The following is a 26,424-nucleotide window of genomic DNA, read 5'->3' as shown; positions in this document are numbered from 1 at the left end:
AGACTATAGGAGTTAATGTGCAAAGGGTACAGTTCAGTTCACATCTTCCTGCAAAAACCCAGTTATTAAAAAGTAACGTAATGCATTACTTTTCATAAAAAGTAACCAATAATGTAAGCAGTTTTTTTTGGGTGCAATGCAATATTGCAATGCATTAATTCCTCAACACTGGGTTACAGGATTAGTTTAGAGTTGACCAAACCAAACCAGATTAGCAGGCTAGCTAGGAACTTCACTGGAACTTCATTTCAGTTTAGTTTGGTTTTATGCACCATCACCATAGCAACAGCCGACCTGCTCTTCTATTGGGCAAGAGATCTCTGAAACTGGACCAATCAGATGTGAACAAAGTGATGATGCAACAACAAAATAAGCCACTCCCCCAGTTTTTTCTTCCTACAAATGAAAGGTCACTATAAAGTACCTTAAAAAATACAACAAAATTGTCCGGCTTTAATGAGAATTAGGATTTATATATGATTTAGATTCCTATTAATCCATGACACAAGCAATCTGAGGTTAAATTCGGTTCTGGTTCATAGAAGAGGTCAACAGCTGCTTTAAGGGTTTTGACCTTTTTAATTTTTAAGTATTAAAGAAAAATTCTACAAATAATAAATCGCACTAAGAGCAATCACATCTGCTTAGAATTCAGATGAAGTGTTACGATACAAGATTTGAAGTATTTTACACCTCCCATTCTTCTCTCAAATATATCTGTGTGTGTGTGTGTGTGTGTCGTGGGATTAATGAATGCACACAGTTCTTTATATGGCTTTCCGAATGACAGCATTAAGGGATGAGAGGCTTTCAGCACACCGTTGAGGTGAATAAAAGGTTTTTAATTACATCAGTGATCACAAGATTATCAGGTTTTGACCACAGCTACTCTGAATGAAGAAGCTTATCGAGAAGCGCACTGCTAAACGTGTCGTTAAAACCAAAATAAAATCAAAATCAATCACCGAAGAGAGATGAATGGAAACCAAAACAACTGAAAACAGAGCAGACAAACAAGATGTTCATATGGCAGCAAAACTCATAAATTAGATCTGGAATATTGCTAAAGTTATCCGATGCATCACTTATAATCATCATTAATAGTGTCTGTCCTCACGATTCCAGCTCAGTTTCCCTTTAGTCAGAGCGTCCCGCTGTTCTCATGAAGAAAATCAAGAAGTGATGCTAAAACAAACCCGTGATGACATCCAGATCAGACACAAGGCAAATATATCTCTATAAACAATAAATGACACGTACAGCCGGCGGTGTAATGTCTTAATTTGTTGAATTCATATGTACAGTAGGATTAACTCAAACTCTGAGGACGAGGAGCGCAGGAAGGATCCACGAACACGGTCTTCTGTAACAGACACCTGGAGGAAGCCCTGGAACCATCTGCTAGAAAAACTCTCCAAAAACACCAAAACCATCAGATCTCACCAGAGTCAAGCGTTGGTCTCATCCAGTATCTACTCTAGTCAAGAGCAATCCTTAAAAGATAAAGAGTTCGGCCTAATCAGACTCTACTGAGGATATAAAGCAGAAAGATTCAACTAAAGCCGATGACACAAGAGGAATAAAACTTCAGTCTTTAATAAAACCGAGAGGAGAAATAGTTCTGGTGCTCTCTGCTGTCGACTGTGAGGACGAGGACCGTGGTGAGCTCATTTGGGCGGCGCTGCTCTCTGACCCGGGGCTTTGGCTTCATCTCTCTGTGTGTGTGTGTGTGTCCGGCTGGAGGGGTGTGAGGGAGGACGACGACGACTGTCTCCGCTGGACGGGTGTCTCTTACGCCCGCCGTCCTCCATCGGGGGCTGACGAGAGAGAACACACACAGACGAGAGATTATGAAGGAAGCCATGTTGATTTCAGGCCTGCAAACACCAAGTGAAATGAGAAGTGCACTCACATCCACCCTGAAGTCCTCCAGACGCTTGAACTTGCTCAGATGCTCCTGCAGCTTGGGCTCGATCTCCATGTTCTTTGTTTTGGAGTATTTGAGGAAGGCCCAGAACTTCTCGAGTCCGTACAGCTGGCCTGTCAGAGCACAACAACACAACAACACAAGAATAAATATTGGGTTAGCAGGCGAATGTTACATCGCTCGATGCATTTAAAGCCATGCACAGCTTTGTGTTCGGTTTCTTTACCCAAATAATTCTTATTTTTATTGTCGTTCACTTCTAATCACGGTTTTCTCGTATTTTCTTGAATTTTTTGTAAGACATTAAATCTTTTATTCGGCAAGGATGTGTTAAATTGTTATAGCTCAGATTTATATTGTTAGAAAAGATTTATATTTTGAATAAATGCTTTCTTTTTAACTTTTCATTCATCAAAGAATCCTGAAAAAGTATCACAGGTTCCAAAAAATGTATTTGCCACTGTTTGTACAATGATCATTCTATTAATAAATCATCATATTTTCATGATTTCTGAAGATCATGTGACACTGGAGACTGGAGGAATGATGCTGGAAATACAGCGGAGCATCACAGAAATACATTACACTTTAACACAGATTCACACAGAAAACAGATGATTTATATTGTAATAACATTTCACAAGATTAGTTTTTTTTCTGTATTTTAGATCAAATAAATACAGCTTTGATGAGCAGAAGAGACTTCTTTAGAAAACATCACAAGTCTCAAGGACCCCAGTCTTCTGACCAGCAGTGTGTGTGTGTGTGTGTGTGTATATATAAATCTGTCCTGCTCATGTCCACAGCTCAATATGAAACCATAAATCTGGGGAAATTATAATTAAACATGATTTAGTTTAGTTTACAAGAACTTAGTCTTGTTTCTGTTTTAATGTCCTTTTAAAGTTTGGGTCACATTAGAAGCATCATTTGTACATTAGTGAATCATCGATAGCTTTAATCAGCCGCATCTCTTAACAACTAATCGAGCGTAGAATAATGGCTGACATCCCTAGTTTCCAGATAACCTCCTAAAAATATCACAGACGGACCTGCTTCGTAGTCTTTGACTGTCTCCTCTTGAAAGTCTTTAAATATGTCCGGCCTGAACTTCCTCTCGAGTCCATAGCTGTAGAACCGGAAGAGACACTCCAGACCGTACCTGAGGAACAGCAGACGTTCACAACACTCATCACAAACACAACAGAACTACACACTCATGATCAGAACAGAAACACTCGGCTGGTCTTCACACCTGTAGCCCTCCTTCCCGTCCTCCACCACCAGCTGTCTGAACTCCTCGTACATCTTCCTGTTGAAGTGATCTCGCAGGAAGAAGGACCAGAAGCGGAAGAGCGTGTTCATCTCCTGAGACTGACCGATGCCCAGCCGCTTGCGCTCTGTGAGGACAGACAGAGAGAGAGAGGAGTGAGAGAGTAGTGAGAGGAGTGAGAGAGTGAGACAGAGAGAGGAGTGAGGGAGTGAGAGTGAGACAGAGAGTAGTGAGAGAGTGAGACAGGAGTGAGAGAGGAGTGAGGGAGTGAGAGAGTGAGACAGAGAGAGGAGTGATGGAGTGAGAGTGAGACAGGAGTGAGCGACGAGTGAGAGAGGAGTGAGGGAGTGAGCGAGGAGTGAGAGAGTAGTGAGAGTGAGAGAGAGGAGTGAGTAGTGAGAGTGAGCAAGGGATTGAGACAGGCGTGAGAGGGTAGTGAGAGTGAGAGAGAGGAGTGAGCGAGGAGTGAGTAGTGAGAGAGTGAGTGAGAGTGAGACAGGAGTGAGACAGTGTGACAGGAGTGAGGGAGTGTGAGCAGGGAGTGAGACAGAGAGGAGTGAGCGAGGAGTGAGACAGAGAGAGGAGTGAGAGTGAGACAGAGAGGAGTGAGCGAGGAGTGAGACAGAGAGGAGTGAGGGAGTGAGAGTGAGACAGGAGTGAGCGACGAGTGAGAGAGGAGTGAAAGAGTGAGAGGAGTGAGCGAGGAGTGAGGAAGTGAGACAGGAGTGAGAGAGTAGTGAGAGTGAGAGAGAGGAGTGAGTAGTGAGAGTGAGCAAGGGATTGAGACAGGAGTGAGAGGGTAGTGAGAGAGGAGTGAGCGAGGAGTGAGTAGTGAGAGAGTGAGTGAGAGAGTGAGCAAGGAGTGAGACAGTGAGACAGGAGTGAGGGAGTGTGAGCAGGGAGTGAGACAGAGAGGAGTGAGCGAGGAGTGAGGGAGTGAGAGAGGAGTGAGAGTGAGACAGAGAGGAGTGAGCGAGGAGTGAGACAGAGAGAGGAGTGAGGGAGTGAGAGAGGAGTGAGAGTGAGACAGGAGTGAGCGACGAGTGAGAGTGAGAGAGGAGTGAGGGAGTGAGACAGGAGTGAAAGAGTGAGAGGAGTGAGCGAGGAGTGAGGAAGTGAGAGAGTAGTGAGAGTGAGAGAGAGGAGTGAGTAGTGAGAGTGAGCAAGGGATTGAGACAGGAGTGAGAGGGTAGTGAGAGTGAGAGAGAGGAGTGAGCGAGGAGTGAGTAGTGAGAGTGAGTGAGAGAGTGAGCAAGGAGTGAGACAGTGAGACAGGAGTGAGGGAGTGTGAGCAGGGAGTGAGACAGAGAGGAGTGAGCGAGGAGTGAGACAGAGAGAGGAGTGAGGGAGTGAGAGAGGAGTGAGAGTGAGACAGGAGTTAGTGACGAGTGAGAGAGGAGTGAGGGAGATAGGAGTGAGACAGGAGTGAAAGAGTGAGAGGAGTGTGAGAGGAGTGAGGAAGTGAGACAGGAGTGAGAGAGTAGTGAGAGTGAGAGAGAGGAGTGAGTAGTGAGAGTGAGCAAGGGATTGAGACAGGAGTGAGAGGGTAGTGAGAGTGAGAGAGAGGAGTGAGCGAGGAGTGAGTAGTGAGAGAGTGAGTGAGAGAGTGAGACAGGAGTGAGGGAGTGTGAGCGAGGAGTGAGTAGTGAGAGAGTGAGTGAGCAAGGAGTGAGACAGGAGTGAGGGAGTGTGAGCGAGGAGTGAGACAGAGAGGAGTGAGCGAGGCTCGGAGAGGCAGATGATCAGAGGACGACAGGAACTCACCGTTCAGACAGCGCCGCCTGTACTTGTGATAGACGTGCTGCGTGAAGCCGTTCTCCTTCAGTAACTCGTGAGAGGGGTGCTGGAACTTGGGGAGAGACTGAGGAGTGCAGCCGTAATTCCCCATCGCTGCGGTGCCTTCAGACGGACTCGCATTGGAGCTGAGGAGACAACACAACACACCTGACAGCTCTGAAGAGGAAACACTACTGCAGCACTCAGACATCTATCCAGAACTAATACTGTTATTCTTTTATTATACCATCACTGAAGAATACACACTGAGGTGAAAAATGCACCAAATCTGAACTTAAATGTGTAGTTCATGAACGCTTTCTATTCTAAAAGAGGACGATTGGCTGATTACTGCTCAATTTAGCTGAAAATTTAACTTTTGAAAGTTACTGTCAAAATGTACTTTACTAATTTTTTTATATATATAAAAATATTTGTGGAATTTAAAATTGCGTTATATATCAAAGTCAAATTGTAAACTCCTAATTTGCATTGATTGAAAACTGATGTTCCTGTGAGATTAAGCGTTATACCAAAAACAGCCACCTGGTGGCATAAAACTCGAGGATGTTTTTAAAATGTCAAGTCACCTTTATTTATATAGCGCTTTAAACAAAATACATTGCGTCAAAGCAACTTAAAGATTTAAAGGATTAAACACAACATCCGATCTCAAAACTATTTTCACAAGAAGAATTTTGAGCATTTAGGCCTTCAAATGATTTCTAATTTTAGGAGTGTTACCAAAATATGTAATAGGGAAAAATCTAATTGAAAACAAACCAAATAAAAACAAACTAAAAATGAAATGCATGACTTCAGCAATTTTGACTGAATGCGTTTGATCTAGGAGTTAAATACTTGAAATTAGTTTAGCATAGAGCTGAAACAACGAATCGATTTAATCAATAAAAATCGATTATTAAAATAGTTGTCAACTAATTTAGTCATCGATTCGTTGCTAAATAACTTTTATTTGCCGTAAGCGGCTCATTTCGTGCATATTTCAAATCTGCGGTGACCAAAGTGTGGCAGTAATGAGCCACCGGAGGTTTTACTCAGCCAGTACAACAGGAGAAGTAGCGAATAGCCAATAGCTGGCCTCGTTTTATGTCACGTGCTTCCCGAACAGCGTCTCTGCAGCATTTAGCGGGATGTGGGAGACTGGGAGTACTTTACATTGAGCCTTTAAAAAAAGAAGAGTAACCTGTAAACTCTGCACTACTGAACTGTTTAAGGGGACGTTCACATATCGCGTCTTTTGCGCGCTCAAGTTCGTTATTTCCAACACCGCACCGCATCGAGTTAAAAACATCTCAACTTTTCAGAATGCCGCAAGCGCACCGCGGGTCATGTTACAAGAACTAACCAATCAGCTTCATCCTTTCCTGTAACAACGTTAAAAGCTCAGTCAAGATGAAAGGAACAGCTGATCATAGTTGTATATGGATTTCCATTTTGAAATAAATTTAGTAGCAGAGCTACTGCAAGCGATTTTTTGAGCTGCAAATCCATTTATACTTTGCTGAAATTTCCGCGTCTTCAAGGAGAGAGCACGTCATGGTTGCTTATCAAAGGCAGACGCCTCAGGGGCGCTTAGGGGCACGCCTAGCGTTTTCCACGCGTTTTTAGGCACGATATGTGAACGGCCCCTAAGACTTTTATTTGTGCAGATTCTCCAGTACAATGTTGTTTGCACATGTTTAGTCGTAAAAGCTGATAACATTGCTTTTTAACAGTTAACATTTAAAGCTTTACAAACATGTTCTGTGATCAGTTTGTTGTTTACCAGTTCAAAATTCAGTCGTGCAGCCTAATTATGACTGAATGAGAGAGGTAAATGTTTAAAGATATTTGAAATGCACTTTTTTTTCTAAGTATTCACTGCTCTTTTTCACACAGCAGGTTTTTTGTGTGTCCAATTTTTTTTCCGGACAACCTCTGATGGATTTTACTTTAAATTGTGAGTTCCATTCAGGTTTCATGCCACTGGCACTTTATTCGAAGGATTGTTTACAATTTCACAGCATAAGCTATAAAGCTGTTTCCCAGTAAATAATAAAATACAATGCACTGCAATTTTATTCTGTTTTATCCTTATTCTTCGTGAAAATATGTTCTGAAAGATTCCTTAACAAGCTTTGTTCGGGATGTTAAACTACTTTAGGAGCTCTAAGGACTGCCATGGTGAAAACATTATTTTAAATCTCCTTGTGAAATTTGCTAGAGTATGGGTCAGTGTTCTGATTGCAGAAGAGTTTGACAAAGGATTACTAACACAATAAAACAACTCCAGGTATATTTTTGATTAGGATTTGACAGTGCAAAATGGTTAAAATCTCTTAAAAATCTATGCTGAAGGATAAAGACCATTTATTAATAATTTACTTGGGGAAAAAAATGGGAAAAACTAAAATATAAGTACATAAACCGATTAATCGAAAAAATAATCGACAGATTAATCGATTATCAAAATAATCGTTAGTTGCAGCCCTAGTTTAGCATCATTTTAGTTCTTTGGTATACACACATACAGTTCTTTATAACATGATAAATGGCATGAGCTCATCACATGCTCCTCGTCCTGTCAGGTGAAAGGTCATGAGGTGGTGTGTCTGCTGACCTGACGGAGGCGGTGCGTGAGCGGTGCTCTCTGGAGTCCATCACCCAGCCCACATGACACTCCATCGGAGGATTGGAGCTGTGCCGCGTCTTCCTCTTGCGAGGCGTCTGAAACACAAGTGCACGTGTCCGGTCAGTAACTGATAACAGACAGGACTGCACTGTGAGAGCGGACACGTACTTTGGCGTCCAGCGGTCGTCCCTCCTTCACCACGGGGTAGAAGCGCGGTGTCTGTGTGGGGTCTCTGAGCCGCGGCGTGCGGGGCGTGCGAGGCGTGCGGTAGCTGGGAGAGTCGGGCACGGCCGTCGGGAGAGAGCGGGCTATAGCGGACGGCTCCGGCGCTCCGAACAGCTTGTTAGCTAACGCTTCTGTGGGGACTACAGGAGAGAAACATTCATGTCTTTAATCCTGCAGAACAAAGCAAGTGAGACGAGACGTTCTGATGACTCTAACACCGTCCTAACCACACATCAAAACATGTAAACTAGGGCGGGGGACTACGGCTAATGAGAAGATCCCAGATTTTTTGATTGACCAATGTAATTTTTTTAAATATTTAATGAATCATCCTAAAAATTAAACGACTATCTGATTCAAGTAACATTTTATTAACCATGTGCTTTAAGTTCTATTCCAAGCACCAGTGTATTTCTTAACATGGTGTAAATGTAAACAAAATAACTTGTTAAAACAGTACTTCCTTGAATAAGAAAAAGAATCAAATCTCGTTGTTACAGTGTCCCGGTCCAAGTGTGTGTGTGTGTGTGTGTGTGTGTGTGTGTGTGTGTCTCACTCTGCTGGGGGCGGGGGGGTCCGGGGGGAACCTCCTGATGGGGGTCGACGGGCGGCTCAGGGGTCAGACAGTCGAACTGCTCTCGGCTGATCAGGTGCACCTTCTTGAAGTTCTCCACTTCTTGCTGCAGTTACAATATAACACAGTCACCACATTTCCAAGCAGTGAGACCACACTCAGACCAGATCCTCCAGAACAATAGAAGAAGCATCACCAATATTAAAGCTCTGATACTATAGGACAGCTTTAATCGCTACACATGTCACTCACACCTGTGAGCCGGAGCGAGCCATGACCCAGTGCTGTTCCTCTCACACACACACACACACACACACGCACGCACACGCGCACACGCACACACACACAGACACGCACACAGACACGCACACACACACGCACACACACACACACACACACACGCACACACACACACAGACACGCACGCACACACACACACGCACACACACACACAGACATCGGGGCAGTGACATCAGAACCGGAGGACTCACTACAGCTGCACATCTGTTATTAGGAGCACTTGTGCTTTAATGTAAAACAACTCCAGAGATTACAAGGCAATATTTGACAAACTGAATCTCCTAACCTTATTAAATCTTATTTCAAATGCATTAATATTAATAAACGTTTTCAAAATTATGAAAACAATCAGAATCGGTCACCAATCAAATGAAATCAGTATCAACTAAATTCATCAGGTTTCACAGAAGAACATAAAAGTGGTGTTTAGGAGTATTTACAGACTGTCTAACGAGGTTTAGATGCTTTTAAATTCATAAAGTTATGAGGTTAATGTTGTAAGTATAAAGTTTAAATATAAAAGTATAAAATGATTCAAATAACAGAAATGATATGTTAAAAATGAAGCTAAATCCACCAGAAGTCTTTCAGTGAATCATTCATTCAGTCGATTTGTTTAAACTGCTGATTCAGAACCGCTTTTACTGACTAGATCTGATCAATAACACATTCATTCATAAAACACCAGTGACTCGTTCGTGAAATAAACTAAAATCAGACCATACGCTTCCTAAAATCTAAGTCACTTAAAATGGACTTATTTATTGAACTGCTGTATAAAATCAGTATCCCATTATCAAACTAACTTCATAATCATTAACCCTTTCACTCATCTCAATCTCAGTCCTCTTATAATCATTAAAGCTCCACACTGTGCACTGAATCTATTTCCATTGAGTCTACACTTAGTTTGTTATAATGATTCAACACTTACTCTCCTGTGATTGGCTGTTGTGCTCAAGAACTCAGCAGATATGGCTGTGATTGGCTACCTGTGTGTCTCTTCAGAGCTCAAACACACGCTGATGCTAGGGGTGTGATACTGACAAAAGTAATCTCTTGATATTTCTCAGTACATGGCATATCTTATAATAATGAAGTATACACACAGTCTTGATCGCGGTGTTAACCCCAGCTCACCTTGATGGTGGCGTACTCGGGCTCGTACGTGTCGTCCCAGAGGTCTTGTTCGTAGTAATACAGGCCGTCGTTGATGACTTTGACCAGTTCGCTGGTCAGTTTGGAGCGTGAGGTGTGGTTCCCGGTGCGGTCTCCTCCGGGATGCTTGCGCAGGTACGGCGGCGTCTGTGTGACGATCAGGATCTTGTTGACGTCTCGGTCGTCGATCTCACAGTCCGAATCTTCATCTGACCAGTCGGTGAAAGTGTTGCGCCGGCCGTCTATCTGCTCCATCTCCTCGTCGAACATGAAGTCCAGCTCCTCGGGCTCGTCCTGCTCCTCTCCTGCACTCGGTGCGCTCTGAACCGGCGTCCGAGCCTCCTCTGTCTTCTGAAACAAACCTCCATCACTCACACATCTGCACTGCTCCAGAGACTCAACCGTGACTGTAATGTTACAGCTGCACAGTGATCGTAAATGCTGCTGTACTCAACATGAAGCATCATGAAAGCGTGGATGTGAAGTGGTGATGAGAATTATATTATTTTCAGCAATTCTGTCCATCATTTAGGCAAAATTAGGCTTTAAATGTAAATCTATCTAGAACAGTTCAATACAGTCAAGAGATTATCCAGGTCATGTTCTGTGTCAGTGATAAAAAGAGTGAAGTGACATTCAGCCAAGTATGGTGTCCCATACTCAGAATTTGTGCTCTGCATTTAACCCATCCGAAATGCACACACACACACAGAGCAGTGAACACACACACACACACTGTGAGCACACACCCGGAGCAGTGTTCATCATTTATGCTGCGGCGCCCGGGGAGCAGTTGGGGGTTCAATGCCTTGCTCAAGGGCACCTAAGTCGTGGTATTGAAGGTGGAGAGAGAACTGTACATGCACTCCACCCACCCACAATTCCTGCCGGCCCGGGACTCGAACTCACAGCCTTTCGATTGGGAGTCCGACTCTCTAACCATTAGGCCACGACTTCCCAAGGAGAGAGTATATTTGGCTTTAAAGAAAATGGAAAATCATCTTTATATTTGCTGTATTTACTCTAATTCTAATGACTGAATATTGACTTAAGGGTTGGGCAATATTGGCAAAAAGTATGATTTTTAATTTTTCATATTATACGTTATTGATTTTTATTGTATTTATCGTTAATAGGGACGGAATAACTTTACATGTTTGTGAGACCTTGAGAATTAATCCAAAAAAAAAGATGTCTAATGAAATGAGTTGAAATATGATGCGATAAAACACAGTTTTTGATCACTTTTAAAATGTGATGAAATTAAATCAATTTACAACAAAAACTGCATTTTTATTGTTAATCAAGATGCTGCACAACAGAACTGCATAAAAGAAATAAAAAAAATCCTTGGGTGTTTGATATTCCTTTAAAAAACTAGAAAAAAAAACATTACTTTGAGAATTATATTTAACTTGGCTATCCAACAGTAATATATTTCTGTCATAATTTCTTCAAGTTAAACCAGATTTTTAATTTAACGGTCAAATTTATACGTGGTGTTAGATTAAGATTGTGTAAATATGTCCAGATCTCACCACTGATTTCAACACATTGTCTCTTGATCTGACTGATCCCTAATCTCTGTGTGTGCGTGTGTGTGAGTGTGCGTGTGTGAGTGTCTGTGTGTTTGAGTGTGTGCGCGTGTGTGAGTGAGTGAGTGAGTGCGCGTGTGTGAGTGAGTGAGTGAGTGAGTGCGCGTGTGTGAGTGAGTGAGTGCGCGTGTGTGAGTGAGTGAGTGCGCGTGTGTGAGTGAGTGAGTGAGTGTGTGTGAGTGAGTGTGCGTGCGTGAGTGAGTGAGTGTGCGTGTGTGAGTGAGTGAGTGAGTGAGTGTGCGTGTGTGAGTGAGTGTGTGTGAGTGAGTGAGTGCGCGTGTGTGAGTGAGTGAGTGAGTGAGTGCGCGTGTGTGAGTGAGTGAGTGAGTGAGTGAGTGTGTGTGAGTGAGTGAGTGTGCGTGCGTGAGTGAGTGAGTGTGCGTGTGTGAGTGAGTGAGTGAGTGAGTGTGCGTGCGTGAGTGAGTGAGTAAGTGTGCGTTTGTGAGTGAGTGAGTGAGTGTGCGTGTGTGAGTGAGTGAGTGAGTGTGCGTGTGTGAGTGAGTGAGTGAGTGTGCGTGTGTGAGTGAGTGACTGAGTGAGTGTGCGTGTGTGAGTGAGTGTGCGTGTGAGTGAGTGAGTGAGTGAGTGTGCGTGTGTGAGTGAGTGAGTGAGTGTGCGTGTGTGAGTGAGTGTGAGTGAGTGAGTGAGTGTGCGTGTGTGAGTGAGTGAGTGTGCGTGTGAGTGAGTGAGTGAGTGAGTGTGCGTGTGTGAGTGAGTGTGCGTGTGTGAGTGAGTGAGTGAGTGAGTGAGTGTGCGTGTGTGAGTGAGTGAGTGAGTGTGCGTGTGTGAGTGAGTGAGTGAGTGTGCGTGTGTGAGTGAGTGTGAGTGAGTGTGCGTGTGTGAGTGAGTGTGAGTGAGTGAGTGTGCGTGTGAGTGAGTGAGTGAGTGTGCGTGTGTGAGTGAGTGAGTGTGCGTGAGTGAGTGAGTGAGTGTGCGTGAGTGAGTGAGTGAGTGTGCGTGCGTGCGTGAGTGAGTGAGTGAGTGTGCGTGTGTGAGTGAGTGAGTGAGTGAGTGAGTGTGAGTGAGTGAGTGTGCGTGCGTGCGTGCGTGAGTGAGTGAGTGTGCGTGTGTGAGTGAGTGAGTGAGTGAGTGTGAGTGTGAGTGAGTGAGTGAGTGAGTGTGAGTGAGCGTGAGTGAGAGTGTGTGAGTGAGTGTGCGTGTGCGAGTGTGAGTGAGTGAGTGTGCGTGTGTGAGTGAGTGAGTGAGTGTGCGTGTGTGAGTGTGCGTGAGTGAGTGAGTGCGTGAGTGTGCGTGTGTGAGTGAGTGTGCGTGTGTGAGTGAGTGTGCGTGTGTGAGTGAGTGTGCGTGCGTGCGTGAGTGAGTGAGTGAGTGTGCGTGTGTGAGTGAGTGAGTGAGTGTGCGTGTGTGAGTGAGTGAGTGTGCGTGTGTGAGTGAGTGAGTGCGTGAGTGAGTGTGTGTGCGTGTGAGGGAGTGTGCGTGCGTGTGTGAGTGAGTGTGCGTGTGTGAGTGAGTGTGCGTGTGTGAGTGAGTGTGCGTGTGAGTGAGTGCGTGAGTGAGTGAGTGCGTGCGTGCGTGAGTGAGTGAGTGTGTGTGCGTGTGAGTGAGTGAGTGAGTGTGCGTGTGCGAGTGAGTGTGCGTGTGTGAGTGAGTGAGTGTGTGAGGGAGTGTGCGTGCGTGTGTGAGTGAGTGCGTGTGTGAGTGTGAGTGAGTGAGTGCGTGAGTGAGTGAGTGTGCGTGAGTGAGTGTGTGTGCGTGTGAGTGAGTGAGTGCGTGTGCGTGTGAGTGAGTGAGTGCGTGAGTGAGTGAGTGAGTGTGTGTGCGTGAGTGAGTGAGTGAGTGTGCGAGTGAGTGAGTGTGCGTGCGTGAGTGAGTGAGTGTGCGTGTGTGAGTGAGTGAGTGTGCGTGTGTGAGTGAGTGTGTGAGTGAGTGAGTGTGCGTGTGTGAGTGTGCGTGTGTGAGTGTGAGTGAGTGTGCGTGTGTGAGTGAGTGAGTGTGCGTGTGTGAGTGTGAGTGAGAGTGTGAGTGAGTGAGTGAGTGAGTGTGCGTGCGTGTGTGAGTGAGTGCGTGCGTGAGTGAGTGAGCGTGTGAGTGAGTGAGTGCGTGAGTGAGTGTGCGTGTGTGAGTGTGAGTGAGTGAGTGAGTGCGTGAGTGAGTGAGTGAGTGTGCGTGAGTGAGTGAGTGTGCGTGTGTGAGTGTGCGTGTGAGTGAGTGTGCGTGTGTGAGTGAGTGAGTGAGTGTGCGTGTGTGAGTGAGTGTGCGTGTGTGAGTGTGAGTGAGTAAGTGTGCGTGTGAGTGAGTGTGTGTGTGTGCGTGTGAGTGAGTGTGTGTGCGTGTGAGTGAGTGTGTGTGCGTGTGTGTGAGTGAGTGAGTGTGCGAGTGTGCGTGCGTGTGTGAGTGTGTGTGCGTGTGAGTGAGTGTGTGTGCGTGTGTGTGAGTGAGTGAGTGTGCGAGTGTGCGTGCGTGTGTGAGTGTGCGTGTGTGTGAGTGAGTGTGTGTGTGTGAGTGAGTGTGTGTGCGTGTGTGTGCGTGAGTGAGTGTGCGTGTGTGAGTGAGTGTGCGTGTGTGCAAGTGAGTGTGAGTGAGTGAGTGTGTGCGTGTGAGTGAGTGTGCGTGTGTGTGTGTGTGCGAGTGAGTGTGCGTGTGTGTGTGTGCGAGTGAGTGAGTGTGCGTGTGTGTGTGTGAGTGAGTGAGTGAGTGTGTGTGTGCGAGTGAGTGAGTGTGCGTGTGTGAGTGTGCGTGTGTGTGTGAGTGAGTGTGCGTGTGTGAGTGAGTGTGTGTGCGCGTGTGAGTGTGCGTGAGTGAGTGTGCGTGAGTGAGCGTGTGTGTGTGCGAGTGCGTGTGTGAGTGCGTGTGTGTAAGTGTGTGTGTGCGTGTGTGTGTGCGCGTGTGTGTGTGTGTGCGTGAGTGAGCGTGTGTGCGTGTGTGTGTGTGTGTGCGTGTGTGTGAGTGAGTGTGTGTGAGTGTGTGTGCGTGCGTGTGTGAGTGTGTGTGCGTGCGTGTGTGAGTGTGCGCGTGAGTGAGTGAGTGTGCGTGTGTGTGTGTGTGAGTGAGTATGTGTGTGTGTGTGTGCGTGTGTGTGTGTGTGAGTGTGTGAGTGAGTGAGTGAGTGTGCGTGTGTGCGAGTGAGTGTGTGTGAGTGAGTGTGTGTGTGTGTGAGTGAGTGTGTGTGTGTGTGTGTGCGTGCGTGTGTGAGTGTGCGTACCTTGGGTCGAGCTGGAGACGGCCGAGGCCTCTTCTTCACCTCGATCCATGACTCCGAGTCCAGATCGGGCAGACTGGCGGACAGACCCTTGGGCATCATCTTCAGGTTACTGACATCACTGGTCTTGGACCGCAGCGGCGCTGAGGCCCTCGGAGAACCTAAGGGTCACAGCTTGGGTCAGGACGAGGGACACAACACTATCAACATCTCACAGTACAGTATTGAGTTCACCTGACAGATACTGTGAACCAAAGCGGAATGCCCCAAAACTAATAGACTTTAAAAGTGACAGGTTTTGTCCTGAAGACATGAGCGTTACAGCTCTTCTCACCTGTGTGATCCTCCACAGCGTTCCTGGGAACAAACTCTGGGCAGTCGATTAACTGAGAGAAGTCTGTGTGAGAATGGTCTGGTGAAGAGAGGCCGAGCAGTGGCCATTTCTCCGGCTGGTGCTTGCAGCGGATCTTCAGATCGATGATCTCCACCATCTTACTGTCCTTCAGCGCCTAGAACAGAAGCAGAGGTCACAGGTTACAGACGCGGCGGCTCGTTACACAGCGGCGTGAGCGTCCGGCCGAGGATCTGACCTCTGTGATGAGGCTGAAGTCTGTGGTGAGCGCCTGCACTCGGTGGAAGCTGGCGATCAGAGCCAGCGGCAGGAAGCCCTCCTCATCCATCGTCCTGCGCAGGAAGAAATCCCTCTCCAGGTTGTCCACGCTGAAGTAGTATTCACTGCAGAACAAACACACAACTCCTGCTTTTAACATCCAACAGTTTCCAATGGTGCAGACACCGTCATTAATAAACATTCGGCATTTCACTGGCAAAGAAACTCTGCAATTTCATTCGTTCACAAATGAATAGTTTCCATGCATGTTTTCAAAGGGTCATGAAACACTAAACTATGTTTTCGGAGGTGTTTGTGTTGAACTGTGAATCTAAGACAAGCGCTCCTAACAAGAAAATAAATGTGTTTCAATATCAGAAGTAACCTGCTCTGTCTTCTCTGTCGGTGAGTTGTCAGTTTCCTCTTTGCTCTGCGATGTATTTTTCACTTCGTGTAGTGTGAGAGCGGCACTGTTTGTCAAGGAGGATGGCTCTCTCCGAAAGAAAAATTCACCTACTCATACCATGCCCTAAGATTCTGTACTCTTTGTGAAGAAAAAGTACAAATTCTGAGTATGTATCACGCCTGCATTCTGTCACGGTTTAAACTGTCCTGTCAATCATCTGATCACAGTTAACACACATTTCGATTAATCTGATTTCCTACCGTATTGGAGAGAAATGAAGAGGCACGCTGATCTGCCAGTCGTGGCTCTATCATGTCGAGAACACTCTTCATATGTTCGCATAATGATGCTTTTAAAAGTTAATGACCAAACATATCATTATAAAAGTACACAATATTACTGCAGATGAAATACAATGTGCATAACATCAAATATTTTTTAATCAGGTTAGACATTGTTAATTCATCACTCAAACCCCTTTCTCTACTGGTTCGTATGTCTCATAACCGCCATGTTTGTAGTTTTTAAACCCTTTTTAAGCATGTTTGTAGTTCTAATGGAATCCTCGTCCACTGCGCAATGTGTTGTGGGTAATATGAGCCGTTAGAGTGTGCATCGATCTGATATCTTAAGTAGAAGACCTCAGGGAAACTTTGATTTCAACATACTGTGATTCGGGACATACTAATTATATTTTCAAACTCGACTTAGGACTGATATGTGCAGCATATCGGCTGGAAATATCAAACATGTTGGATCTCCTCTGACTGGATGAAGCTAATAAACACTCTAATATGGTGGTCTGAGCGTGCTTCACTCACATCTGTCTCTTGATGTAGTCCTTCAGCAGGTCCTGGTCCACAGCGTACAGCTCAGCGCTGCTCATGTTGTCATAATAGTAGGTCACTTTACTGTTGAACTTCTGACCACAAGCTCCGTCCTTCCCCTCGTAGCCTTTATAGCCATAGTAGTCATAATGCCCTGATGAGAGCAGAGCAACAGAGTCAAACACAGAGGAGCGGCATGTTACTGTACTGAGAGGAAACAAACAATCATTAACTTCTGGAGTGCTGTTCCTGTGGTGCTCAAACTACCCTGTTTTAACCTTCAATTAACTTAATGAAATATATTTTATTATAGTACCAAATAATATTTATGGAATAGTTGTGATTAATTTATTACCTGAAAAAGAAATGTACAACTTAGTTTCTAAGTTGGAAGGAGTTCTGAAGAATTCCAGATTTACGACAGTTTTAGTTTGGTCTCTTTGTAATGAAGACTCCTGGCAGATTATTGGTGAAGGGAAAAAACGTTTAAAAAGTAAAAAACTAAACTTTCTTTTTTTTAATTTAAAAAAAAAAAAAAACTCACAAAAATATTATTTTGAAATATACATTTTCCAAAATATTTTTAACCCTAAAACTGCTATAAAAATCGAAGCCATATATCTGAAAAAGTTGCGTTTCAAATTTGAAGTTGATTTCACCAAAAAATTATTTAGATTTAAGATTTATTTACAAGCAATACAAGTGTTTCTCTTTTTATCAGGTCCATTTTAACCTTTTAAAGTCATGTCCATGTTTTGTTTTCTCTAAATTTTGTACCATTGCAATAAAGTGTAAAAAAAGTCAAAAATGACTGACAAACACTATTTCTGTAATAACATAGGGACACAGTCTTAACATCTTTAAAACGAGTGTCTCCACAAACCAAAGCTAAACTATCTCAGTGAAGAGACTGAGTCCTGTGTGAGATCTGAGCTGGAGTTGTGTCCATGTGTAAGTGTGACTGCTCTTCTGCAGTTCTGTACCTCGGCCGGCTCCTCGTCCTCTTCCTCGTCCCCGTCCTCGTCCCCGTCCCCTGGCAGTGTTTCTGTACGGCGCTCCCTCACTCTTCACGCTCGACACCTCATCATGATCGTCCTTGAACTCATGATCGAACTTTCCACTGTGCCAGTCTGCAAACACAAACACAAGCCAGCAGTGAAGAACCACACATCCTTCGAACTCAAACACTCGAAACAGTTGGATTTTTATAGTTTTAAAGAAGCCTCTTCTGCTCATCGAGCCTGCATTTGATCAAAAATACAGAAAAAAAATGTACTTGTAAAAAATTATTACACTGTAAAACAGCTGTATTCTATGTGCATATCTGTTCACCTGTAATTTATTTCTTTGATTAAAGATTGAATTTTGTTCCTAGCTCGTTACAGCAGGATTGATTCTCAATGTTTGTTCTCCAGATGAAGAGTGTGTTTATGGTGTGTATCTGGTGAGATGTGGTCTATGAAGCAGGGTTTGTATGTGTGGGCACCTCTCAGGTCGTTTCTGGCGTTCGGAGGAACTCGATGAGCGTCGAACTGTCGCGTGTTATTCCTGGAGGCCGAGCGCTCGCGAGGACCCTCAGACTTCACCTCGATCCTCAGAGGAACCCACTTGTGCTTGTTTCCTACAACAGCAACATCAGCACTAATGAGTCATTATACATCTTACAGCTGACACAAGGAACATTACTAGAGCTCATTCATTCACTCCCAGATAAAGCTCATTAAAAAAGGCTTCAAACACCTCGCTTTTTTTGTCCATTTTTCTGCGACTCCTCGTCAGTGTTTTTCTCTTCTCCAGAGTCGTCTGATTTGGCTTTCAGGTTTTCTTTGCTCTCTTCGTGTTCCCTCTTTTCTTTGGTCTCTCGTTTGACCGCGGACTTCACCACCTGACGGGTTCATCAAACCAAACAGATCAACAATCACAAACCTGACATTACACTACACAGGGTTACCACTCTTTACCGGTGATCACTTTCCAGGACACTTTTACTTTAATTATGGCGGTAATAAAAGACAAGAAGCACGCCCCAAAGTAATATATTCCTCTATATACAGGTCTTTAAAAACATACAGTTTATGACTATGACTTAACTATAATATTAGCTCTTTAAATATGAGCTCTTAATAAATCTAGATTACAACAAATGATTTTCAGAACCAATTTCAGTACCATAGCAAAATAAAATCTACTGAAGCAATACATTTTATTTACCCATTTAAAATAAATACATAATAAAACAGATTGATTCTGATTGGTTGAGCCGCGTTCGAAGCGGTTGAAAATTACAAAGTAACATACATCTTTGTTTATGTTTGTGTTGCTCGGCAACCACTTTGTTACAATAAGAACCGTTTCTGAGGAACTACATTGTTTGGTGGAAGAATACTGTTTATTAATATAATTACACTTTATTTGTTATGTTTTATTTTGTGAAACCTAACTACGTGTATGGAATAACAGTTTTATAAAAGCAATAAGCCTCGTGAAGCCGTGGTTTACAGTGAGTTTATAACACTTAGGGTAGGGTTCTAGTCACTCCGCTTCACATCGTACCTAACAACGACCCTTAGCTGTTATAAATTCACTGTAAACCACGGCTTCTTGGAACTTACTGCTTTAATAAATCAGTTCATTATGCTAACAATAATATTAAAGAAAACTTAAAATATTGGCATGTATCCTTTCAAGTATTTTAAATTTTGTGCAGGGCAAACTTTCTGTAGCCATTTAAAATTAGATGTAACAACTGCATTTTGATCACAATCCAATAGAGCTGGACAATAATTCAATATATTTCACTCTTCAGAAAAGTTTCGATGGCATTTTTATTTTATCAGCCGTTACAGTGTAAACCAATGTTTCTGCTGCTCCAAAAGCGCCTCCTGCTGGCAGAGAATGTATTTGGTATTTTGTATATGTTTAGTAGGAACGGAGCACTTTTCATATTTTGTTATCCCGTTTCAATCTATAAGAATAATCAGTCTATATTATACTGTAGTTTAAAAGATATTTACATTAATAAGGCGAGTCTGAAAGTCTTATGTTTATTTGATAGTGATTCTACAGTTCTTGTTTGCATGAAAGCTAAATACAAACAAAAAGGGAAAATTATTTGCACCCTTTTTTTGTTCCAAAATAACCTAGTTTTATAGAAGGAGGTTTCCTATACTTGGCAAATACATTTTTCATAAGTTTGTATAGACATCAGTTGTGGGTGTTCTTGCCAGTCATTCTGAGGCTTTTTAAAATATTGTTCATATCGATATCGGAATTATATCATATCGACCGAAATTAAGAAATATATTGTGATATCAGTGTTGGCCAAATCGTCCAGCCCTACGATCCGAAGAAAGATTCTCAATACACCATCAGTTTCTGATCTAATTTCAAAATCTGAAGCAAAAACAGAATGGTCTAACTATCTTTGTGAAGTTACGCTGCATAAATATATCATCAGCAGGATACAGAAACAGCACACTGGTTGATTGAGAGCGCACATTCTCTCTTTGCCAGCAGGGGGCGCTTGTGGAACAGCAGTGATACAGTGTTTCCATGGTCACCACTGTAAACAAAGCAGGTATACTGTGTTTCCATGGTCACCACTGTAAACAAAGCAGGTATACCGTGTTTCCATGGTCACTGCTGTAAACAAAACAGCACTGTACCTATAAATACTTCTTAAGTAAGGATTATACAGTGATGAGATGAAAATATAATGCCATCTAAGCTTTTCTGAGTTCCCCTTCAGAGATACATTCATATAAACCCCCCAATAAAATTTTATGGATTTTCTTCCAATATTTTGAGCTTGCTCTGCCAGTATTATCTCCTCTTATTGTTAGTCTTCAGCATCTCTGGCCTTTGTTAATGTACCGTTTACGGACTTCGTAATTTTCCAGACTTTGTAATATTTCCACATAAATTACATTTGGAAAAATGCTTGCTATAGATCCTCAAATCTGGCCCACAAGATCCACTCTCCTACAGAGTTTAGCTCTAAACCGGATCAAACACACCTGAGCATGCTAATCATTGTCTTCAGGATCATTAGAAAGTCACAGGTAGGTGAGATTGATCAATGTTGGAGCTAAACTCTGCAGCGCATTGGCCCTCCAAGACAAGATTTGAAGAAGCCTGCTATATAGTTTGTGTGCGAGTCTGAAAACAGAAGAGCTGATTGCTAATAGCGTGTTGGGAGCAGAATGAGTCATCAGTTTTCCAGGTTTTCCAGGATGATCAGCTGCACTGAAGGATCCCGTCTCTACACTTCCAGACTCCATTAAAGCCATATATGCATTCATACAGAAAATCATTTGGTATTAAGGTTGAGATTGAAGACGTCTGACGCGGTTGTACCTGGACTTCCTTCGTAGCCATCTCTCCAGGGGTCGGCCAGTTGTTTGCGTCTCCAAAATCCCCCACCTTCAAAAACAGTGTTCATTTGTTATTTGTCTGGATTGTGTTTAATTCTTATGGATTACTTTTGTTTCATTTTAATCTTTTTGAACCCTGTTTTAATGGTTAAATTAAATTTAAAAAAGCACGTCTAATTATTTTAAATCGAAATGTACACAATTTAAGTATTAAATTGTTTAAAACAAGTATTAAACAAAGTTTAAAAAAGATTTTTTAGGGCCATATGAAATCCGTTTTCTTTTTTCTCAAATCCAGTGTTTTCAATTTCTGATTTATGTGGATTCCATTTTAATGTTTAAATTAAATTAGTCAAAGGATGTCTAATAAACTGAATTTATTAAAACTCAAATTTTTTCATAATAATATAGCCACATATTTTATTTTCTTCAAATTCTGTTGTCTGCTTTTCTGAATTTAAAATTCAATACACATTTATTTTTCAAAAACCTAATCGAACGATTGCATGAAACATTAACAATTTAATCTTTTAAAACAATCAAATCCAAATTTTACAACTCTGGCAAATAAAGTGTTGTACTGTAATGTGAGATTATTTCTTTAAAAATAAAGTTTTGCTTAGTAAAAATAAAACAGTAATAAAAGGATTACTTTAACAGGTACGGTCTAGTAATTTTGGCTCAATGTTTTACAAACACACACACAGATTCATATTTCAATAGCAGTTTCTTGTGGTTTATTATTCACAGACACGAGTCCATACCATATGATTCAATTAAACATCTTTCGAATCTGTCCGTGTCTAAGTGACCTCTGATCTAATTTCTAATATACATCTAAACACTCATGAATATAACTGTAATAATTATCTGGACTGTAACTCGAGTCAGTCTTTGACATAAGTCTGGCTTGACATCTGATTAAAGACTCCAGTCTGAGCTCGCAGGCTCCTGCACTGCACTAGAGCTGAACCGGTTATTATTTACTGCTGCTCTCACGTGTGTAAACCAGGTCTCAGTCGTGCGGAGGAGTTTCTTCAGTCATTTCAGTCTGTTAATCTGCTAAATGTGTCTGAGGTTAGTCCTCACTCACCTTCCCGCCGCGTCTCGTTCTCGTGTTTCCCGCCTTCACCACCTTCGTCGGCCCAGAATGCTCTAGAGCAGCAGAAGAGAGCACAGCAGTTAAAAACAGCTCAGATTAGAGCTTTAAACCATTCAGAATGGGTTCTATTAATGTTTTTAGCCTTCATTTGATAATCAGAAAAAATTTAATACACAACAGAATTTGTGAGGATTTTTTATTTATTTATACAATTTAACTATTTAAAAAAAAAAAAGTCGAGAAAAATAAGAAATGAAATAACGGAATTTAGAGGAAGCTCTGAGGGACTTCCCAGGGCCCTTGAGAAGCAGGTTTGTGGAGCTCTGAGTTTGAGATGCTTAGGAATCAAACGAGAAGAGATTATCAGTGAAAGACACTGTGAAAAACATTTAAAAAACAACATTTAGACCGTTTCTCCCCAAAACAAAAGCTGGTTTAAACACCGTAAACATTTGTTATACAGTGATATGGTAATATTGCTTTTTACCTTTTACTCCATAGTAATAATAATAATGATAATAAAATTATTAGATTTAGCAGCGCTAGAGGAAGTTTATTATTTTAGTAATCAAGTATTTTACTGATTATTCCATAGATTAATCGAGGAATCTGATAAAAGTCATTTTTCTTTATTAAAGAGCAATAATAAATATACAGGAGAAAATAAGACGGGTCTCTTTAAAGAAACAACTAATCAATTTCCTATAGTAACAAAAATAACAATAACATTGCATTTATGTCGTGCGATGTGTCTGCATCTGATTATATTCTTCTGAATGAGAAAGATCTGCAGTCTTTGGGTCAGTAGCTAGAGGTGTAAAGGCATGCTTCACCCAAAAATTAAAACGCTGACTTAGATAAGCACAGACTTTGGTTTGTTGTGTAGGTCAGGGGTTTGTGGCGTGGGCAGAAATGTAGTCTAGATTACTTTGTTTGCATCTTTTAATGTATTTCAAACATATTAAGCCTGCATTAATCATTGTGCTTTAGTACTTTTAATACGAAACAAAGTCTTACATTTCAAATCATGTCTGTTGTATTGCAGTATTTAAACAATAAATGCCGTTTTGGCTCTGTTTAATAGATTGTGTGTTTACAATTTAGGTGTATTATTAATTGTGTTGTATTTAAGTTTTTAAAGAGACGCTGCAGAGCGGGACATCATTTCACGACCATTGCAGCTTAATAAAATTATAACATTTCCAAAAATGTATAAATCTGTTTCCAACCACAGTTTTCCATCAAAACAACAGTTCAAGGGTTAAACTCCTGCAAGTGAAGAAAATAAGACTTGTACTACTATACTGTAAAGAAAGAAGTATACATGTGATTTGTGTCCTTTACATTTTTATAGTGCAGCTGTTATGTAATAGTAACACATTACTGTCTTAAGCATCACAAACCTATAAAAGTATATATTTTATTATTTGGCTTCCTAAAACACCAGTGTGTTTAGAAGTGGACTGGGACACTACATCACAACTAGAAAGAGCTTTGAGTGTTTGTGAAAATCAACACAGACTTTGTTCTTGGGTTTCAGCTCTAAATAAAAGCAAACCAGATACAACTAGACTGTAATGTATTTATGTGATCTTTTGGACAACAACACACTCTTTAGAGCAGAGATAATGGAGCATCGGCTCGAGAAACACCTGAGGAACTCTGGGATAGCAGCTCCACTCCAGACCTTCTGCTGATGTAAAGCACTGCGCTCAATCAGGTCCGCTTGCATGTTTAGGTTAGTGTCAATCTCACAGACGCATGGTCATCAGGAGAGCTCACAGGCTAACAAACATGCATGTGTGTGTTTAACTTCGCGAGAGACGCTTTTAAACCGCATTGTGAGCGGAGAACGGATTCAAACCGATTTCACTCGAATCCGAGACAAACACGTGCATCTCACACGTGTCTCTCCATAAACGACAGAAAGCTGCAACACTCGGCGAATACGGTTTAAATTCACAAACACACACGCATCTCATCTGGTGTGACAGAGTAAAACTCAAAAAGTAAGGGTTTGTGCGGCTCTTTGCTAATAAAGCGCCTGTCCTAGTCCTGGCCTGTCAGAGCTCAAACAACAGGCCGCTAATGCTAATGCTAACCCGATAGCCATTTGTTCAGAAAAGCAGCGAAGGCGAGGAATAACGACACGTTCAGTGTCTCAGATGAAGTTAGGACCTCAAACAATCAGATGTGTTGAGCATTAGCAGGTTTTTATAAGAATGCGCTGATGTTTGGAGCCCTGAATCACCGACTCGAGGCCTAACTCTGTCATGAGTGTCCTGGGGAGAACCGGAGGACTAACGGTCACCGTTAAGACAAACCGTACAGCAATAGGAACATTGTTTATTCAGCTGTCAGATTATGAATAAAATTAAACCTCCTTTATATAAAGGTCCCATATGACTGTTTTGATGCTCCAGGGTCACAGAAGACCTCAGAGATCCACAACTCGCTGTCTGCAGACTGAGTTAGCAACCTGACCAGGGCTGATCTGAGGCACACACACTGACCGTGGTTGACTCCCCTCGTCTTCTTCGTCCAGGGGTTGACTCTGGGCGGCGGAGCCTCGGTAAACTCCTTCTTCGAGGCGTCTTCTTCCTCCTTCTCCTGGATGTTGCTCTCGTCTTTCGCGCGCTTGAGGCTTTGCTCCTTCAGCGGGAATCCTCCGTGTTTCTCGGGCTGGCCCCGGCTCTGCTCCTCCTGCTGGAGCAGCGCGTTCCTCGGCAGGAGAGTCTCCACCTCAGTGGCCATGTCTACGCTAACAAACGCCTCAAATCCGCCGCAATGTGCTGCTAAAAGACCGCCGCTCGACGCGCACCACTCCACCCCTAGACCAGCCGGCTTCAGTCTGAGACTCAGAGAGGTGGAGTGCTGTTAAAACATGTAAAAGAGCGCTGGGAAGCTTTAAAAATTCGGGCTAGGCTTTGCTACTTACGGCAATGTGAAAGAACCACGCGTTGAACGTGAGCGTGCACGTACGCGTAGCGGGGCGTGGCGACTACAGAGCGCGACGTCACGTGACTGCCCTGCAGACGGCGCGTGTTCGCGCACGCAGCGCCGGGCCTCAGTTAGTTTGTTGTGAAATCTCTTAATAGGTTTTCAAATGTAATTCTTTGAATGAGGAATTTTTGTAGAACCAAAATAGCAACACTTATAAACCAGGTCGCTATAAAACTGAGCTCGGCACTTATAAACATCATAAACAGTATTTGTGATATTTATTTGAATAAAATGTAGGGATGTAAAATCTCCTTTAAAGGAGCTGTATGTAGGATTGTGGCCAAAACTGGTACTGCAATCACTATAAAAATACTGTAGAGCGGTGTATCCCCTCCCCCTACCCCCTGACTCGAGGTTGCCAGATAAGCTGCAGGATTCAGCAGAAACGTAGGCTGCTTCAATGAGCTTAGTCATGTTCTGTAGACTAAAAACAAAAACAATACAGCGGTCACAATGGATTGTTTTTTTAAAATGTACATTTTCTACAACATTTCTTATCATTTGGCATATTAGGAAGCTTGAGAGGCTTTATCTACCTTTCCTCCAGAACTTCAGAGGCATCCATGGTGTGCTCATCATCTTCCAGTCTTTCCTCAAAAGGCGACAGGTCCTCTCTGTAAATGGTGTAGTTGTTTTAGACCCAAATTGTTTCAAAATATGCAATGAAAATAAAAAAATAAATAAAAGTGGTACTGACTACTGACCGATTTGAAAGTGTTTCAGATGATGCACATACAATACTGCAAAGTGATGGTGCATTCAGGTGGTGCTTCTTCAAGTCTCTCTTACTGGGTGTTGAGGTGCTGGGGCCATAATAGCTGAAGAGATAAGCGTTTTTGATTTGATTTCTTTTTTTTTGAACATATAAATACAATTACAATAAAAAAATAAAAAAATCTGAGAAAAAAAGGATAATAGTAAAACAAAACAAAAAACATATAAACAACAAAATAAAAATTCCTTATTTTTCAATAAGAAAAAAAATCGATTTACAAGTACTAAAGTTTTTGTCATAAGTAGGCTAACAAATAACCAAAACATTTGCCACAGCAATTATAACGCGGGACAAATTCAATATCACCATTGGCTATCACAGGGTTGTTTTCAGTTCCATCAGAAAATTTTATTAGAGTAACTAAATTACATTAGCAATGGTCATACAGGTCAACTTGCAGCATGTGTAACTTAGTCCACGATATACGTGAAGAACAAATGACGAATCATTTTTATTGAGGTAACATTAGGCTACTGTCTCAATTACGTTACGTTTCAAATTGCCATAATGGTCGTGCTAATGTTGTTTTCCTCAGCGTCTCAGCATAATGACAGAGAAACGGGCTCCTATAATGCATTGCTAATGTTAGCATACGTCCATGTGAGCTAACGTTATGTTACTTTGCACAAACATGCATAACTTTGTTTGACTGTCATGAATATATGAAATGTCCATTGACATCAAGTACAAGTTAGCCAAGCATAG

At 42.5% G+C, this 26,424-nt stretch overlaps 1 protein-coding gene across 3 annotated transcripts; it reads right to left on the bottom strand.

Moving 5' to 3' along the window:
- Positions 1-1,571: 1,571 nt before the first annotated feature.
- LOC132117562 (la-related protein 1-like) lies at positions 1,572-24,997 on the bottom strand. 3 transcript variants are annotated; one of them, XM_059526931.1, is made up of 20 exons: positions 24,880-24,997; positions 24,455-24,792; positions 21,933-21,994; positions 20,823-20,888; positions 18,207-18,351; positions 17,953-18,087; positions 17,450-17,596; positions 16,461-16,620; positions 15,214-15,358; positions 14,958-15,132; positions 14,627-14,784; positions 9,851-10,219; positions 8,393-8,516; positions 7,780-7,976; positions 7,600-7,706; positions 4,965-5,122; positions 3,183-3,327; positions 2,980-3,089; positions 1,913-2,040; positions 1,572-1,817 (listed from the first exon to the last, which is right to left on the bottom strand). In XM_059526931.1, exons 2-20 carry the CDS (start codon positions 24,693-24,695, stop codon positions 1,668-1,670), a joined length of 2,922 nt encoding a protein of 973 aa, XP_059382914.1. In that variant the 5' UTR covers positions 24,696-24,792; positions 24,880-24,997; the 3' UTR covers positions 1,572-1,667. The 3 variants fall into 3 exon arrangements, with proteins under 3 accessions (XP_059382914.1, XP_059382913.1, XP_059382915.1); XM_059526930.1 differs by lacking the exon at positions 24,880-24,997 and having other exon boundaries at positions 24,455-24,873; XM_059526932.1 differs by lacking the exon at positions 24,880-24,997 and having other exon boundaries at positions 9,851-10,216; positions 24,455-24,873.
- Between the last annotated feature and the right edge of the window lie 1,427 nt (positions 24,998-26,424).

Source organism: Carassius carassius, chromosome 36, assembly GCF_963082965.1.
Source record: "Carassius carassius chromosome 36, fCarCar2.1, whole genome shotgun sequence".
Classification (NCBI taxonomy): domain Eukaryota; kingdom Metazoa; phylum Chordata; class Actinopteri; order Cypriniformes; family Cyprinidae; genus Carassius; species Carassius carassius.
The sequence above is the reverse complement of the archived record's forward strand: the minus strand, read 5'-3'. Positions and strand labels throughout refer to the sequence as shown.